At 53.8% G+C, this 16,278-nt stretch overlaps 4 protein-coding genes across 4 annotated transcripts; 2 read left to right on the forward strand and 2 right to left on the reverse strand.

Annotated features, from left to right (window-relative positions):
- Positions 1-613: 613 nt before the first annotated feature.
- G647_06685 (uncharacterized protein) lies at positions 614-4,714 on the reverse strand (the record flags this gene model as incomplete). The annotated part of the gene is made up of 1 exon (XM_008731004.1): positions 614-4,714. One exon carries the CDS (start codon positions 4,712-4,714, stop codon positions 614-616), a length of 4,101 nt encoding a protein of 1,366 aa, XP_008729226.1.
- A 4,887-nt stretch (positions 4,715-9,601) lies between these two features.
- G647_06686 (uncharacterized protein) lies at positions 9,602-11,600 on the forward strand (the record flags this gene model as incomplete). The annotated part of the gene is made up of 2 exons (XM_008731005.1): positions 9,602-9,878; positions 9,925-11,600. 2 exons carry the CDS (start codon positions 9,602-9,604, stop codon positions 11,598-11,600), a joined length of 1,953 nt encoding a protein of 650 aa, XP_008729227.1.
- A 303-nt stretch (positions 11,601-11,903) lies between these two features.
- Positions 11,904-12,685, reverse strand: G647_06687 (uncharacterized protein; the record flags this gene model as incomplete). Its single annotated transcript, XM_008731006.1, has 2 exons — positions 11,904-12,271; positions 12,331-12,685. 2 exons carry the CDS (start codon positions 12,683-12,685, stop codon positions 11,904-11,906), a joined length of 723 nt encoding a protein of 240 aa, XP_008729228.1.
- Positions 12,686-13,108: 423 nt separating this feature from the next.
- G647_06688 (uncharacterized protein) lies at positions 13,109-14,692 on the forward strand (the record flags this gene model as incomplete). Its single annotated transcript, XM_008731007.1, has 1 exon — positions 13,109-14,692. One exon carries the CDS (start codon positions 13,109-13,111, stop codon positions 14,690-14,692), a length of 1,584 nt encoding a protein of 527 aa, XP_008729229.1.
- Positions 14,693-16,278: the final 1,586 nt, after the last annotated feature.

Genomic DNA, 16,278 nt, shown 5'->3' on the forward strand with positions numbered 1-16,278 from the left:
ATGTCCGGCAGATATGGACTCTCAGGCTTTAGCTTAGTCCCTCCTTCGACCATCACTCCCCCTCTCGTTCTAACCCCAGTGGAATTCCTATACGTCCCACCACATCGAGTCGTGAGACTCACTACCACGTGTATGTTCAGGTTTTGATATTGCTTTCCTTGACCTTTCACGACCCAGCAGACTCCGCGACAACACGTCCAGATATCGGCGTAGCCGCGGTTGCAGATTCCAACACCAGCAACGCATAAAACAAATTCCACGCACGTTCCACCCTCGAAAGCCGCACAGTTGACGCACAGAATAGCAAAGATTTCGGTCACAAAAGCAAAGTAGGGCCACCCATAGTCATGTTCCGCATGCCGGAAGAGAGAAGCGTCGAAGTCATCGAATAACACAAGAAAATGTCTAAGTGCCGCCCAGCCGTTGCAGATATCCGTGAAAGCCCAAGTCATCCAATAGTCGAAATCGCTGGTTGGCGGACAAATGTTGGAGATATTGTGAAGAGCCCTTATTTCTGATGGTAAAAGATACGGGCCTGGTGGTAAGAGAAGTGGGTCGAATGTGAACAGGGCAGCCAAGAATCGTGGTTTGAGGTTGAGGACCAAGCCGAAAACTAAAACATGCCACCATCTTGATGGACGCTCAAAGAGGTTGTACTTCGGTTCGGGAAAACAGGCACAGCCGGGCTTCGAAGCCTCTCATGACCAAACTCGGACAGCATAGCTTGGTTCCGGGCACGAGCAGCCATGCTACCACCCTCACTGCTGATCTTCCTAAGTCGATTGCGTGGACGTGGTTGAGCCTTCTGCTGCAAATGCTGGTGTTCAATGTAGGAAGGTTGGGAGCCAGGGAAACCCATGGTCCCACGATTCGGAGATTCGGGCATCGAGGTCATCGGTGAAGCGTGCATCCCGGGACTCGCAGCTCCGTCTGATTTTTCGGTCGTGGTGTTTCCACGTCGACGGGGATTCATGGTCGGAATTGGTGGGCTTGCAATTTGGCCTGGTCGCGGATTGCTCGGCAAGCCGACCAACGGAACTGACGAAGTAGAGGAGATAAAGGTGGGCTCGGAGATCATGCCCTTAGTGACTGACTTCTTGCGACTGCCTATAGGAGTGGAGCGGCCTTCAGCAGGTGTAAAGCGACCAGATGGCGGTGGCTGAGGAAGAGGACCAGATGGAGAGGGTAAAGCAGATGGTACAGTAGAGGAAGGGCCAGAAAGAACAGGGGACATTCCGGCATGAAGTGCGAATGGACTGATTGGTGAATGTGGGAAAGGAGGGCGAGGCGATGGCCGGGGTGCGCCCATTGGAGGTATGGCACCATTCCCAAGCTGGGGAGTGCCACCCATAGTCGGGGTTGGAGCACGAAGATCGAAATAGTTGGTTGGTCGAGGGCCGGTTCCACTTGGTCGTCGATTCGACATTGCTGAAGCCGACCTCTCGTAGGTGCGCGGATCTACTGGGGGAGGGCCACGGTGGGGACCACGTGAAGGGTGAGGGCCAGCATAGCCATTCGGGCCGTCGCCTTGGGCAAAAGTACGGTGCTGCTCGCGATATCCTGCTGCGTGAGGTTGGCCGGGTCTACCATATTCTGCCGGCGAATATGGCGGATCGTCTCTGTACCGCCCTTGACCGGGGCGGCTTCTTGATCTCTCGGCGGCCTCGGAATCAGCTCGATCGCGCCTTGGCCTTCCAGAGTTTGGTGTCGCTGACCGCAGTTGATATGATCGCTCATGTTCTTCGTTGGAGTAGTGAGGATGAGGTTCTGGCCTGGCAAACCCTGGTGTTCGTCGCCCATTGGGTGGCTCAAATTCAGCAGGTCTAGGTCTTGGAGGCCGGTCGCCATGACCATCATATCCATGGTCGAAATCGTAATCGAGTCTGGCGCCTGTATATGTGGACCGGGAGACAGGCTCAGCCTTAGGGCCCCCACCAATCCCAAGCATTTTCATGGCTTTTGGCAGGGGCTCGTTGCTGCGAGAAGTAAGACCCGTTTTGCTGGTCTTGTGGCGGAGCGCGTGCAAAGCTTGCGTCGCAGGATTATGGCGATCTTGACTCTGAGAACGCTTCCCTGCCTCCGCAACTCCTCTCAACCCTTCTTGAATTCTTCTCGCTCGCTCAGCTAGCTCATTGCCGAACTCTTTCTGTGTCTCGGTGCTTTCTCCGCGGTGATGAGAGAGCACATCATGTTGCCATCCCCGGCTTGCAGGATGGTTGTCCATCATACTGGGCGCATCGTCCCCCAGAAGCTGCTGGGCCTTGCTCGTGGCTTGCATCTTATGAGAAATTGCCTGACCGAGTATTTGCTGTGCCTTTTGAGACATAGATGGGATAGCATCATTCTGAACAGGTGCCACATGACTCTGTTGGGTACGATGAGCATTGTCAAATTCCCAGGGATCACTGTGTGTGCTCTCGGGGGGATTGACTGTGCGAGCAGTCGAGGCGACCGAGGGCTCGCGATCACGAAGAGAGGTAGGGTAATTGTCATGCTGTGTAGAGCCAAAAGATGGCTCTCGCTCGCGGGCATAGACTCGGTAGCTCTCATTCTGACCCAAGCCGCTCGATGATTCCCGCTCACGGAATGGACTGGAAGAGAAGCCGGACTGATAAGGTGGGAATGCAGGCGACGGCGGAAGAACAGACGACCTATCGCTATCGTGCCTTAAATGAGTTCTGATCAAACCGCTCAGACCCAATCCAGCTGTCGGCCCCAAGGTGGGGGAGTCTTTGACCTCGTCCTGAGATCGACGATGCAGAGAGTCCGAGGTGTCTGGAGTATCCTGGATCACGGAAGGAGACGAAGTGCCAGCTGAAACATCCGAATGGGGTCGAGTTGGATCGGAAAGAGGTGCGGGCTGCTCTCTGACATCGACATGATGCGAGCCATCGCGAAGCGCCGGATGAACTTCCATTGGGGCCAGTCGCGGTGCTGGCTCATATCTCCCCAGCATTGGGCTGTCTGCGTCATCGTCACTGCCGTCAAAGGTGTCGAAAAATGTTCCCCTGGATGCTGCCGGCTGCCCCATCAGAGAACTGGGGACCTGCATCGGTGCGGCGCGTACACTTGGCTCTGCAGCTTGCCGTTGCGATTGCAACGTAGAGAACTCCTGGTTTTGACGTTTGATCAGTGCTTCAGCATGTGCTTGAACTTGGGCTGATTGGACAGAAGAGGCATTCGATTGTGCTCTCGAGCGACCTGCGATAGAAGTACTGCTGGATTCCCGGCCTCGAGGAAAACCTTTTTGGAAAGGCGACGGTGGGATGCTTGAAAGGACCGGTCGACCAGGCTCGTTCTGCCGCTCTCTGATGCCACCATAATCTGGGCCATCGGACGTGGGTGGTGAACCTCGGCCACTGTGCATTTGCAGCTGCCTCTCCTCAAACTTATGCTCGTCAAATTGTTGCTGTGGTCGGTTAAACAGTCCCATCGCCGTCGCTTTGCCACGGTCATTGGGCTGCAAACTGCGGTTGTATACGTCGCCCTCCTCCTCATCATTGGTTGGTGAGGCCGTCTGATATTTGCGCGAGTGGTTGATAGAGTTCTTGAGACCGAAGTCAAGAGACGCCAGTGCCTGTGATTGGATGGCGGGCGTGGGACTATTTGCCCTTGGAATGCCGGTGGAGAATGGAGAGGCTCCGCGGCTATACTTGTCTGACAGATTGGTGACATTTCCTGTTTGCGGAAGCTGCCGGCTGTTGATTGGAGACAATGGAAGAGGAGGCTGTTCTTGATTGTCGGTGCCGGGAAATGCTCTCCGAGATTCAGAGGAGAGGTTCCGTCTCAGCAAGCTCTCCTCACTGCCATACTCCGAGCCATGCATTTTGGCGTTGAAACCAGCACCTGTGTTACTCTGTCGGGGGTGAGAGCCGTCAGACACCACTGAGGTAGCAGCTGTTGAAATGCGCCTGTTGGAAGGACCCGACGCCGTCGACGACGTGGTCCCTCTGCTTTTACTGAAACCAGTCGACGGCGTGTTGATGACGCTGCTACGGTCGTGTTCCGCGCTGGTGGGTCTCTCACGAGACTCGTCACGGTCTTGCTCCTCCTTAGCTTTCATGCGCATCTGCTGATATGGAGACAAAACCACATCGCTCTGGTAGACATGCTTCGACGACGTCAAGGGAGCAGGAGTGGAAACGGGGTCTTCTGTCGAGTCCCCTGTTGAGCCTGATGCACTTGTGGCAGGTACTCGATACATCTTTTGCCGACCACCAAAAAGAATGTTGCCCTCTGTTGGCCTTGGTCGGGAGAGGACGGCACCAGCATCGTCGCTAGCATAACCCCCGCCTTCTGAGACAGCATAAGATCGGTCATCGTCGGCGAATGGGGCCTTAAAAGTCATTCGGATGGATTCGGTCTCGGCGATGTCTGTCAATGGGTTGTGTGCAAATAGGTTCAGGCGAGATGCTCTTTTCGGGAAGAGTACACTGTCATCGCTTGCCTTCCCCACCTTGGTATTAGGGTCGTCCTGCTCGCGGAGCATACTGAATCGTGCGTACAGGCCCGGCATAAGCAAACTCGTGCGGAAGTCATTTGTATCTGGGAGCGCAGTAGCGAGGTCAATTTGTGGCATGGGTTCAACCACATTCTTCTGCTTCCGTTTGAGACTGCGAGACAGTTTCGCCGGCAAGGCCGGGTCCGATGAGGCCGCCGAAGGGATGAAATAGGTATCATCCTTGGCCTTGCCTTTCTTCTTGAAGACGTTCATCCTGAACGGCTGTGGCTTGTCAAATGTAAAGAGCGTATGTAGTCAGTGACCTGAAAGGATCGTCAGTTGACGGTATGGCTGAAAGGGAACCGTGAGGCTAGGTCGTACAGAGGAAATGAGTGACTTTGAAAGGGTACTGAATATAATCAGTCCATTTGAAAGAAATATCGTAGACAACCAGGCCAGAGAGTGTGAAACCGGTTTGAGAGTCAGCGTGTTCGCTCAGACTCTGGGGTTGAGCCAGTCAACCGAAGCGCCTCTTGCCCCTTCGAGGGACAGAGATCCCACTGTCTGGGGGCGTTCAAACGTTGAGGAAGGCCGATGTGGTCGTCAATGACAGTGAACTGCTGATTGTCCGGTCTCCCCCTCTTGGAGTACAGTTCCCAATATCGATTGCGGAACGGATGTCAGTCAAGATAGGATGTGTCTGATTGGTGATAACTTAGGTGGCGTTCGAAGTGTATGTGCAATGTTGAACCACGAAATGAGCGTCGTCTCCGTGTCGCAGGAGGAAGAGAGTGGCGGTGGTGAGGCCAGAGCAAAGGAACTTGGTCAACAGTCCATCACTATAAGTCGTGAGAAGCGTGTCGCAGTTGAAGTATCGAAGTCGGCATGGACTTCGTGCCCCTTCCACCGGCAGATGGACAAGGATGAGCGTCAAGAGATGATGCAGGGTGTTATCCGTAGTCAGAGCTGTCAGTCAGGTCGTTCTCCGGCAAACGTCGTTCTCTAGCCGACGGATATCCTGCGTCGAGAGTGACGATCTGAAGCTTGGGCGACGACGTTTTGGTGGTGTGCGCGTGGCTAAGTGTCGAAGAAGGAAGCAACCGCTGGACCAGCCGACAAGAACAACGAGTGTTGGAGCAGAAACAGCACCGAGAGCAGAACGGAAGTGCTCGCCTAGCCACCAGCTGGAGAAGTGCTGGGACACAAGGGAAAGGCGAATGTGCCCTGTGATACTTCGGACGCTTGACGGTGGAGCAGGTCCAGGTCAAGGATTGATGATGGAAGTTGCGACCCTGGTCGCGAACAAGGAGCGACGCGTGCAGTGTACCGGGTACTGGGTAGGGGGACGGGATTGCGACGCTGACAAGATGCCGAATTCACAGCCTGAGCAGCCTGGACGAGGCAGACGAGGGTGTTGTTTGGCTCTGAGTCCACGATGGGTTAGAGCCAGGTACCAGGGCTCCAGCTGGCCCACCGTGACAGCCGTTTGAGGAAGCGGAAGATTCAAGTGGAAAACGCTGAACGATCTAGCCTAGCACGGTAACGAGGGCCAAGCTAATCAAACGCCCCGTGTCGCGGATCAGTAACGTGGCTTTTCCAGACAGGGGAAGTGAAAAGGATGAAAAGTGGTTTCTTCGGAGGGCAGTGGCAGGTGTCAAGCTTCACATGGGAAAACGGAAACGAACGCCAACATTAATATGGCTCCATGTCGATACTGAGATGTTTGAACAGTGGCACAAGCGGATGGCGATTGAGAAAAGGAGCATGCGAGCAAAGTGACTCGAGGGACGATCCGCTGTGCTGGTGACACGGTTGTCAGAGCAATCAAGAGGCAGTAACGCACGATTTCAAGGCTGATGAGCGTGGGTGGAAGGATGTCGCAGGTGAGATTGAGGCTGCAACCCGAGCCAGCGGATGCGGAAGCGGCAGTGGGAATGGGACGCCGGTCGCATAGGCCAGAAAACATGGGCAACGAGGAGTCGACAGGAGAAAGGAGAGGCTTCTGGTGCCATGGAACTCGCGAAAAATTGAGATGAGGCCGTGGATCTTTCACTTAGCGTGTCACAGACTGATGTGACATACGCCCGATTGGGCCACCAAGCACGCCCTGAGGTTTCCAGCAGATGCATGCAGGGACAGTCAACTCTACGCTCCAAGTCCACGAGCAGCCGTTTGACCGTCCGAAGCAAGCAAATCCATGCTATCGTTCCATGTCGGGTTCTGACATATGCAGCAAAGCATCAAGAGCAAGTGACTGACGGCCTCAAGCGGCTTCGAGTATTCAGGGAGTCCTGTAACAGCCCTGAGAAATAGGAGAGAGCACAAATGACAGTCTCTGTTCGCAGACGGATAATCCGCCGAATGTGTAGCAGTGAATCCCATGTCCCTCTCTCTCCTGTAGATCGCGTGCCTGTTCTTCTGTTCCCAGTGCTGAGCACTTCTGTGCTGAGAGTTACTGGGACAGGACAACGGTGGAACGTGGCCGGCTCACCGGACCACCCAAGCATCCTTTTCGGTGTGAGAGCCGCCCAGCGGGTGCGTGCAGCGATTGGACTGTTGATCTGAAACTCTCGAGCAGCCGCCGACCCACAATCGTGGGCTTCGGGAGGTTAACTTCGGTGGCGCTGCCGGCGTCCGGGAAGAACCTTAGTGTGCTCCGAAGGTCAATAGGACTTTTTCCAAAGATCCAATCAGTCGCAGGGCTCAACCTTTAAGCCCCTTAACGAGGAGATTGTTCACTCCACCTTCACCGAAGAACAGATCAAAGTCCTTGCGAAGGTTCAGGCTGATGGCGCTGTTTGCTGTCGATTCCTTCCCTTCTTCCAAAGTCGATTGGTTGGTTTTTCTGATTCGGGCTTTATTTTTGGGCTATTTTACGATCCACAGGCGCCAATGGATTTATGATGAGGCTTGAATTCTTCCATGTAAAGCGCCAGAGCACTTCCGCGCAAGCTGCTGTGCTTGTTGGATACACAGAACTCGTGCACAGTAGTATTGCTTGATGTCTGCGATAGCCTGTGCACACAGCACTATATCTTTCTTTGCACGGTGCGCTGTTGTATAGTTTTCCCTCGCGACCAGATTCGATTTTCGCTGCCGCTTTCTGCCCCAGATGCGACCGTCCAAATCTCCTTTAGACTTCCGGGACCGGTTCACCGTTCACGCATGGTGTAAACAATGATTTCCCAACGACGCGACACGCGTCTTGGACAGCTTTCATGCCCCAAATGCGCCTTCTACCACCGTCCGGCATGTGCTTTGGTTAGCGTGTCTGGCTTAACTTCTAGAGCCCCGCCTCCAGCTTCGGGCCTGACGCCGCTTAATTTGCCATCAGATTGTTCTCTCACGTCATACGAGGGACCGGCTTTGGCAGTGAAACCTCCGGCGCAAACGGAGGAATCAATCTCGGGGTGCTCGTCCTGGAATCATGACGCGCTCTGGGGTACACTCGTCCACCCATGCCACAGACACGAGAAGGATGTCGGACGATCATCGCCACATTCGCCACAAAGGACCGAGGTATCTGAGCGATGATATGCAGCAGTGCTCTAATTACCACAGTACTTACTTGGATTTCGATAAACCCTGCGGGTAGTCTCGCGCTTCTGCCACATGGCTCACTCGCCAAAAGAAGCGAGGGACCACCAGATACTGTGTCGAAGCACGGACTACGCCGTACAATACAAGGACACGGTACTCCCATCCCCGGTGCATATTGCGTGTCTGCACCGTACAAATCCCAAGCTTCAGCTACATAACTGTTCGATGTTTTAATGATGGTATGAAATGCCTGCGTCAAGATCTTGCCTTTCCACTCGCCGTGTTCAAGTATGGTCATCCAGGGATACGTGATTACCAGCCGACGAGCATCCGGCGGATCGTGGTAAAACGTCCCTGGCGATGGATAGCACCTGGTGGCATGAGTAGTCATAAGCACCGTTTTCTGCCCTGAGTACTTTTCCCTTCGAATGATCGCCTGGTGCTGCCACGATGGGCCTGTAGCCGCGCCCATGTGGAAGGGAGGATGCACGAGCGCGTGTAGCTGCGACTGCTGCTGGGTGTGAGCCTTTTCAGCTCGAGAACTTACACCCTATCTATGTTTTGAACATCAAACACATCCATTGAATGCAAGTGAAACTTGAAGTTTAAATGATGGTCGGAATCACAAAGAAAGCCGTCTGATCAGACCTGTCCACGGAACTTCCCACTCAAAACTTCAAGAGTCCAGCCCCCAGAAAAGACTGGCTCGACATCATCAGCCCAGCTCTGTACGAAGAAAGCAGAGGCGTAATAAGAGTACGAAATCAACAAGCTGCTGCCTTCGTCCCCAGGCCTCAGAGCGGGAGGAGCCGTTTTGATATGCCAAGAACTCTCGTCAATCTGAGAGGTACCTGTTGTCACTACAAAACGACAGTCGTGGCCCCATTGCGTTCATGTCGTCGAAGCCAGACAAAGCCAGTTCTTCTAGGTTCGGTACAACCGTAGAGGCATGCATGCAGCGTCACTCTTGTGGGCTCGTAATGTCGTCAGGACGGACTACTCAAATGCCTGGTCATTAGAGGCCAGTTTCTTTCAATGCCCAGCAGCTTCTGTGTAAACCACGAGTGACGTTGTTCGTCTTAAGCGTTGAAGTGATCTTGCTGTTGTTTCGTCCATTTGCGTAAGTAAGTCCACTTGCCATTCGAGATGTTCTGCCTTCATGTATACTGCACGAGACTGCTTCTTCTTCCTGAGACAGGAGTGGCTCTGATAGACTCTGAATCTGCCTACCTGCCTGATCTGCCACTGAACAAAGTGGCCCTGTTCCGCTATACCGGATATGGATGGGCTTGGCCTAACCCAATCCACCAACATTGCATGATCGAAGAGCAACCAGAGTGCGGAGTAGTTTTTCTGTCGTCCCCAGCTGGTCGCAAAGTGCAGCATGAACTGCCCCTCCGAGGCTTTGAATTCAGACAGACAACACCATCGTCCTCGTCCACCGTCGGGTTTGTAGCTTGCTGCGGCCTACGCTAACCAGCTTCCAGAACATCCAGCACTGTCTCCAACCGATCTTCCTTATTGCCTCATATTTCTCGAATTCTTGGCCGAGCTCGCTCACGATCTTCTCCATGGTCGGCTCTGGGAGCCCGTCATTCGGACCGTCATTTCCCCCCCAACATGGCCTCTAGTTCGGTCAATAACAAACAGTCGAAGACGCACACTCGCATGGTGCAGCCCGCGTTACCACTGGCCCTGGGGTCGAGGCCTCGAAAGGGTAAACCTGTCGCAGTTCAGCCTGACCCCGGGTCTGAGGTGGTTGACTCAGAGCCCACACCCCCAACCCATGTCAATGGTGGAGTCCCTGATACAGAGACGCAGTCTGTTGCGGAGGGTCCTAGTACTGAGGTGCATGAAGACACGAGTTCTCAGCGGAAAGAAAGTCCTCCCGTCGCAGGTTGGTACACCAGGTCTGATCCTGCGATTTGGCTGACGTATTGCAGGAAAATCACAACCAGTCACCCCGCGCAGCGCTCCACCTGAGGAACTTGCAACTTACTCTGAAAGTCCTGTTGTAGAAGAAAAAGAGGTGGATAATACCTTGACTAGTCAGGATGTCGAGACTAATGTCGGACATGGACCAGTGGCCGAAGCAGCAAACAATCACACAGCAGATGACAGCGGTCAAATTTCTGTCCAAGAGCCAGAGGGAGAACAAGAAAACAGCGTCGAAACGAACGGCCACTTTCCAGATCCTACCAATGGTCCAGTCGAAGACGCTCGCGATGAAGAGCCAGCAGTCCCCTCTGGTCCTCAACCCTCCGAAAAGACCGACAAATCTCCCTCTACACCTCTCTATGTGAATGGAACCGGCTCATCAGGCTCCACGCCGACAGAGAATGAGGTCTTTCCACCACAGCAGGAACTGCCCAACCATGATGAGCCGCTCAATCGTACTGACGAGAGCGCGCGAGCTGATTCTACTGCGGAGGCCATTCGCGAACGAGGAATGAATGGTTACCATCAATCAGCAACCACTGCGTTTGTTCAGCCTGCGACCGTGTCACGGTCATTTAACGCTCTTCCCTCACTTCAAGAGCATTTGCTTCTGCTCAACGCGACGAAAGAAGGTGTCGACATCCTCATCCAGATCAACCCGAGCAACGCGCAGCCTTTTGTCAGCTACGCGCACTCAGTCATTCTCTTCCGCAGCCTACGTCTACGAAGGCTGGTGACCCGTCAACAACAAGCTAATCACAATTATGGCAGCAACGTTTTAACCCTTTATCCAGCTCGCTATGTCATGCCACATGCCTTTGAGGCGGCGTTACGTTTCCTCTACTCTGACACAGTTCTGGGAAAGGACTTTTTTGCCCAACCGCACCCTGGCGGAGACTACCAGTCTATCAGAGTCCACAACCTCGACTATCTCCTGTCATATTGGGTTTCTGGTATCGAACTTGGTCTTGAGCCAGTCTCTATCTGTGCAGAACGACTTCTGAACAACTACCTGGACTGGGATATTCTTGAGATCACTTACAAGTATGCAATGGAGCTTGCCAGCTCGCCTTCCTCGTCCCACGGCAAGGCCATGACCGGCTCCGATTACATCGTTGCCAGCAGCTCCATTGTTAAGCAGATCCTTCAGTTCTTGGCCAATCATATCGACATCAAGAATTTCAAGCTGGTCACTGCCTTGAACCACACCCTAGTCCCTTCACGTCTCCCCCAAGTTGAAGACGGTCGTCCTAAGCACAACCCAGCACTAGCCTCTATGGTGTTTGGCTCCATGCCATCATCTGCGGATATGTCACCATCTTCGCCACAGTCTGAGATCCTCCCTACCGGATCCAATTTCAAAGACACCGTCGCCTCGAACATTTTGCTGAATGTCGATTTCGAAAATCTCTTCGCGTTCAACAACTTTATCCAAGCACCCACCATCCGAGATGCTGCAACCACCAAACTCATGGTTGATGTGGTCACCGAACGCGAACTCCGCCGCCAGAGAATCCACGACTCCCGCGTCCCCAACAAAGAACGCATGGCGAATTCGGCAGCGTGGGAACCGGTCGGCATCAAAGAGCTGATCCTGGAAACCAACGTGCTTCACCGCGACCGTGTAGGTTTCTTGGTTTCATCCAAATGGGCAGAAAATGAGGCAAAAGTGAGGACGTAATGAGAAAACCAAAAATGCATGGAACATGGGCTATGATAGCGTTACAGCGGGCGGGCTCGTTCATGTGTGTACCTATGATCTGTTGTTCGAGCATAGCAAGGGGGATCTCTCAAAATGGCTGGTTCGGCAATAATTGGGGTGGTTAGAAAATGTGTACGACCGTGGGAGTTTCTTGAGCTAGGCGGCCGCTTGGATGAGACACAACCTGAGAAGAGGATACCTGGGAGCTGGCTATTCCACGTTAATGCAACGGCGAGCGAAAGGTGAAGATCATGTCGAGTCTCAGTCCATTTATGATCGCTCTCAAGAGCGAAATGTCGGTCCCGAGTTTGAGCCTGACGGCGTGCCCGAGACTATATCGACGGCGTCTTGATCAGCATGCATGTCTTCATCGTAAGAACCGACGTGAAAAGGTCCTGCCTCATCCTGCGCTCCTCTGCTCCTTGCACTTGGGCCTCCTGCACGACCGCCAAACCCCGCGCGCCGCGAGATTTTGGCCGACCCGGCCGCAACGCCGTGAGTCTGTCCTCGATCATGGCGTCCCAGCGGCACAAAGGTATGCCGGTCTCGCAATCGATCAACCCACGGTTTCACGGCGGCCCAAGCCAGGAGTCCCGCCGTGGCGAAGATGAATATCACGACCACGGTCTCATCTTTGATGGAATCGCGCTCTATGCCAACACCATCAGTGATTTTGCACCGTAGAAAGAGAGGCCAGGGTCAGACGCACGGAAACATGTCGTGAAAACATCCTCATCCCTTGCATTCTTGCATATGGGTAGGTTGTAATCCAGGCAGAAAGCGCGGGTGCAGTCTGCGCAAGTGAGTTTGCGGTGTGGTCTTTTAGAGTCTCCGCCCGAGTCGGAGGGATCGCCGTCTGGCGAAGGATGGGGCGAGCGGATGTCGAGGTTGTGTAGTGAGGCGGCGCTTGTGCTGGAGGGAGGGGGGTTGAGCGCGATTATGGTGCTGTTATTGAAGCAGATGCACTTGCAGAAGGATGTAGCTGTTGACTTCGCGCATGTGGATGGACCGATCAGAGTCAGAAGGAGCGTGAGGACGGCCGGAAGGATTGTGAACAGATGCATGGTCGTTTGGATGAGGCGGGCACAAGCCTCGTGACGGCTTTCTAGTTTCGGAGGAGTGGTGTTGAGGCTGGACTGTACTGAGTAGTCGAGGGGTGTCCGATAATGCACCTGGAAGTAGATATGGTCAGATGTAGAACCCGCGGGTGGAGCAATTGGGCCAGGAGTGCTCTTTCACGTGCCACCTGCTTCGATCAAGCCGAGGCTTCTCACCTGAACAACACATCTACACAGGGTTGGTGGTTGTTGTCATCGACCGCACAGGAGATTTGTTCAATTTCCATCGCGTCGTGAGTTTGAAGAAAGCAGAAGGCGGTGTGCGATGGTCTCTTGAAATTGACGGAAGGTTCTGACGAGCTTGCATCGCCATTAGAGTGTGTGCCACCTGCAGTCGATGAGAGTCGCTCAAAGAGACAGAAGCCCAGTATGACGATCGATCAGCTTCCCATCCGCTTGATCGTGAACGAGAGGGAGTACGCATTGATTCGGAGGCTGATCTCAAAAAGCCTGTCCGCTCAGCCTGGTACCACTACCAAGCGGAGCAAGCTTCACGATGGCGAATTAAGCTCAGAGATCCAGTACGACGACCACAAGGCTGCAGCATTCCGCTCAGCATCGCGGGTGTTCGTGGTCACATATGGAACCCTTAGGACAGTTGGAGCGGTCCTCGACCGTCTTGCAACACGAAGATCTCAAACGGCAACTCGGTCTCGAAAACCGCTTGTCGCATCCCATTTAAGGATGGCACTATCATTGTCATCTCTGCTCTTCTTCCACGCAACACTCTATCGCATCTTCGTCCGACTGAGACTGCAACTTTTACATGAAAAAGTCCGCAGCATCAAAGAACGGTATCCGAGGATATACGCCGTCCTCACTTCCCGCATTGCACCGGCAATTGGAGCCAGTCTGTCCGGGCTTGCGCTGGGAATCTGTCCAGCCGACCAACTCAGAATGACGATAACAATCTACGTGGGTTGCCGCGCTTTGGAGATTGGATACGCCGCTATTGAACACACGAAGCTCATCCAAAGCAAGCCGTCTTGGGTGGGAAGCTGGATCTTGTTCGCTCTCGCACAAGGTCAACTGCTGCATGCCCTGGTCTTCGATCGCGACTGCTTCCCCGAGGCATACAGATCTTTCGTCATTGGGTATACGCCAGAGTATATCCAGCGTCCACCACCGAATCTCTCCGTCAGGGTGACCTGGCCGACGCCCGATAGCATTGTAGATGCTCTAGCACAGATGGCACGTCTGAGGTGGCCACCCTTCGTCTCGCCAATCCTGCATCCCAAGATGGCCAACACCCTACCGGCAAGCATTGACCCTATCATCTCGCCCATCACCTCACGAGCACATCCAGGCATTCAGAACTTATCGTGCGCTCTACTTCACCCGTCAGATCCGTCCTGCTTCCTGGCCTACCTGCGGCAAATGCTATTGTCCTTTCCAGAGATTGCGAAGTTCTTCACCAAATACTATGGAGCACTTGCATTATTGCGATTCAAGAAAGTTCTCGAAGCGCCAATGGCCAGCTTGAATCGTCTGTCAGAATCCATTTTGAGGTCGACGATTGCGGTGGCGGGCTCCATCGGTGCATCCTGGGGCACGATATGTCTGTTCCAGAACATCTTACCCCGTGCCTTCCTGCCGAAGTTCCGATTCTTCTTGGGCGGGCTGTTGGGAGGACTATTCCAGCTGTTTGATCGCACAGAAGCCGGACATGCCAATTCTTTATATGCTGCGAGGATGAGCGTCGATTCATTGTGGAAGGTTGGTATTAAGCATCGATGGTGGAAGGGTATCAGAGGCGGAGATGTGTGGGTTTTCGTGGCCTCGCTGGCTCTGGTCAACGTCGTCTATGACTTGGGCAAAAGTACCTCAGCAGGGCAGGACCGAGCTCTGTCGCTTATCAAGGTGCTCAGAGGTGAGGTTGAGCTCGGTTTGCGCGAAAAACCTGAGACATCCACCGAAGCGACCATGACGGAAGAAAAGGCTACAAAAACCTGATATACAGGCCGTCTATAGAATCCTCTGTTCCAGGGAAATTGTCGCCAGTGTCAGTAAACGATTTGGCTCTCCGTCTGGTTCCGGTACACTTTGAGACTCTCGACCTTGTCCATTTCATTTGGCAATCGGAACCTCTGACAAGTGCTCATTTCTCCATCCACTGCCTCCCCGTTCCGACGTGACAAAGGCTGGAAGTATGCCCTCATGGCAATGGCATAGGACACTGTGAGCGTACGAGTACTCCGTACTCCGTAAGTCCTTTACAAGATTGGCTCTGGAAGGTGACATGGGACACCAGGGCGAGGACGAAGAGGCTGGGGACCACCGCGGAAGGCTTTCAGCAGCCGATAAGCTAGGCAGTCGGGGGTATAGCTGCCCCGTACCGGCTCTCGGCTGGCTTGTGCTAGGGGAGCGCGGGAGGGGGTCTGGCCATAGAGAATGGCTCTTTCTGCCAGCAGTATCGAATGCTCCCCAGTGTGCCCAGACGCAGGTCCCTCTGACGTCTTCCACGCTGTTGCCAAAACATGCCGATTTACCATCTTTCGGCAGATTCACCCACATCGTACAATGAGACCCTGACCTGCTCACATCCATCCATGAACGTCCGTCTTTCCACTTGATATTCAAGATGGCGAGCTGTCAGCAAGAGCATGACGCACTGCTAGATTTCTTGCTTTTGCCGCAGCGGCCAGCTGTCCCATCCGTGCTTGGGATCACTCTCAGTCGTCTCGCGCAGCAGATCAATATCCCATGACCCAAGCACAACAGGCACGTCTAAGGGTCTTTTATGCAGCACTTGCTTCTGTACCTGCTTCTGGACGAGCCTCGACCGCGGCGATCATGTTAGGTGGGAAGCAATTAGGGCTAGTCGTTCCTTTTGGTCATTCCGTAATGAATACTCCGTACCACAGTCCTAAACCAGCTTCCTCATCCCAGTGAACAGCATACCAAGCGAGCCATGTATCGATTTCCAGCAAATCAGAGATATGCGTCGACCTCCGAAAGCCCGTCATCTCCGCCGGGCTTGTCTGATATGGCCAATGACACTCGGTGATGCTGTTCACCGCCCGGCACCACAAGCGGTGAGGAAGCCTGCATTTGACTTTCACACCGCACACATGCCGCCCGAGTCCCTTAACGCCACTGCCCTCACAGTTAGCCGTGACCAAGGAAACATTACCCACGAAGGGAGAAGCAGGAAATGGCATCTGTGTGAATCTCGATTGCAGTTCCACATGTATATCCTTTCCACTTGCGCTGGTTTCCTGAAGTCGGCCGCACCCATTGAATGCGGATCGGTCTTCCGACGCGGGTTGGCTGGATGACTGCCAATTTTTCAACGCCTCCACTTCACCATCGTGTACCCGAACTGCGCAGCCGTTCTGTTCTGAAACCGTTCACTTTCATTTCACTTTAGATCTATCACACCACTCTACTCCGTACCTTTCTACTATCTGTTGAAGCCGTCATCCAACTTGAGTCGTTCATACCGATTCTTTGCCGTGCGAGCATTTGCGTCTGTCCAGCTTACACTCTCGCCGTCGTCGTTCCGTCTATCGCCTTGCATTGACTGACTAGGGCTGAGA

The sequence above is a fragment of the Cladophialophora carrionii genome, assembly GCF_000365165.1.
Source record: "Cladophialophora carrionii CBS 160.54 unplaced genomic scaffold supercont1.5, whole genome shotgun sequence".
In the NCBI taxonomy this organism is placed as follows: domain Eukaryota; kingdom Fungi; phylum Ascomycota; class Eurotiomycetes; order Chaetothyriales; family Herpotrichiellaceae; genus Cladophialophora; species Cladophialophora carrionii.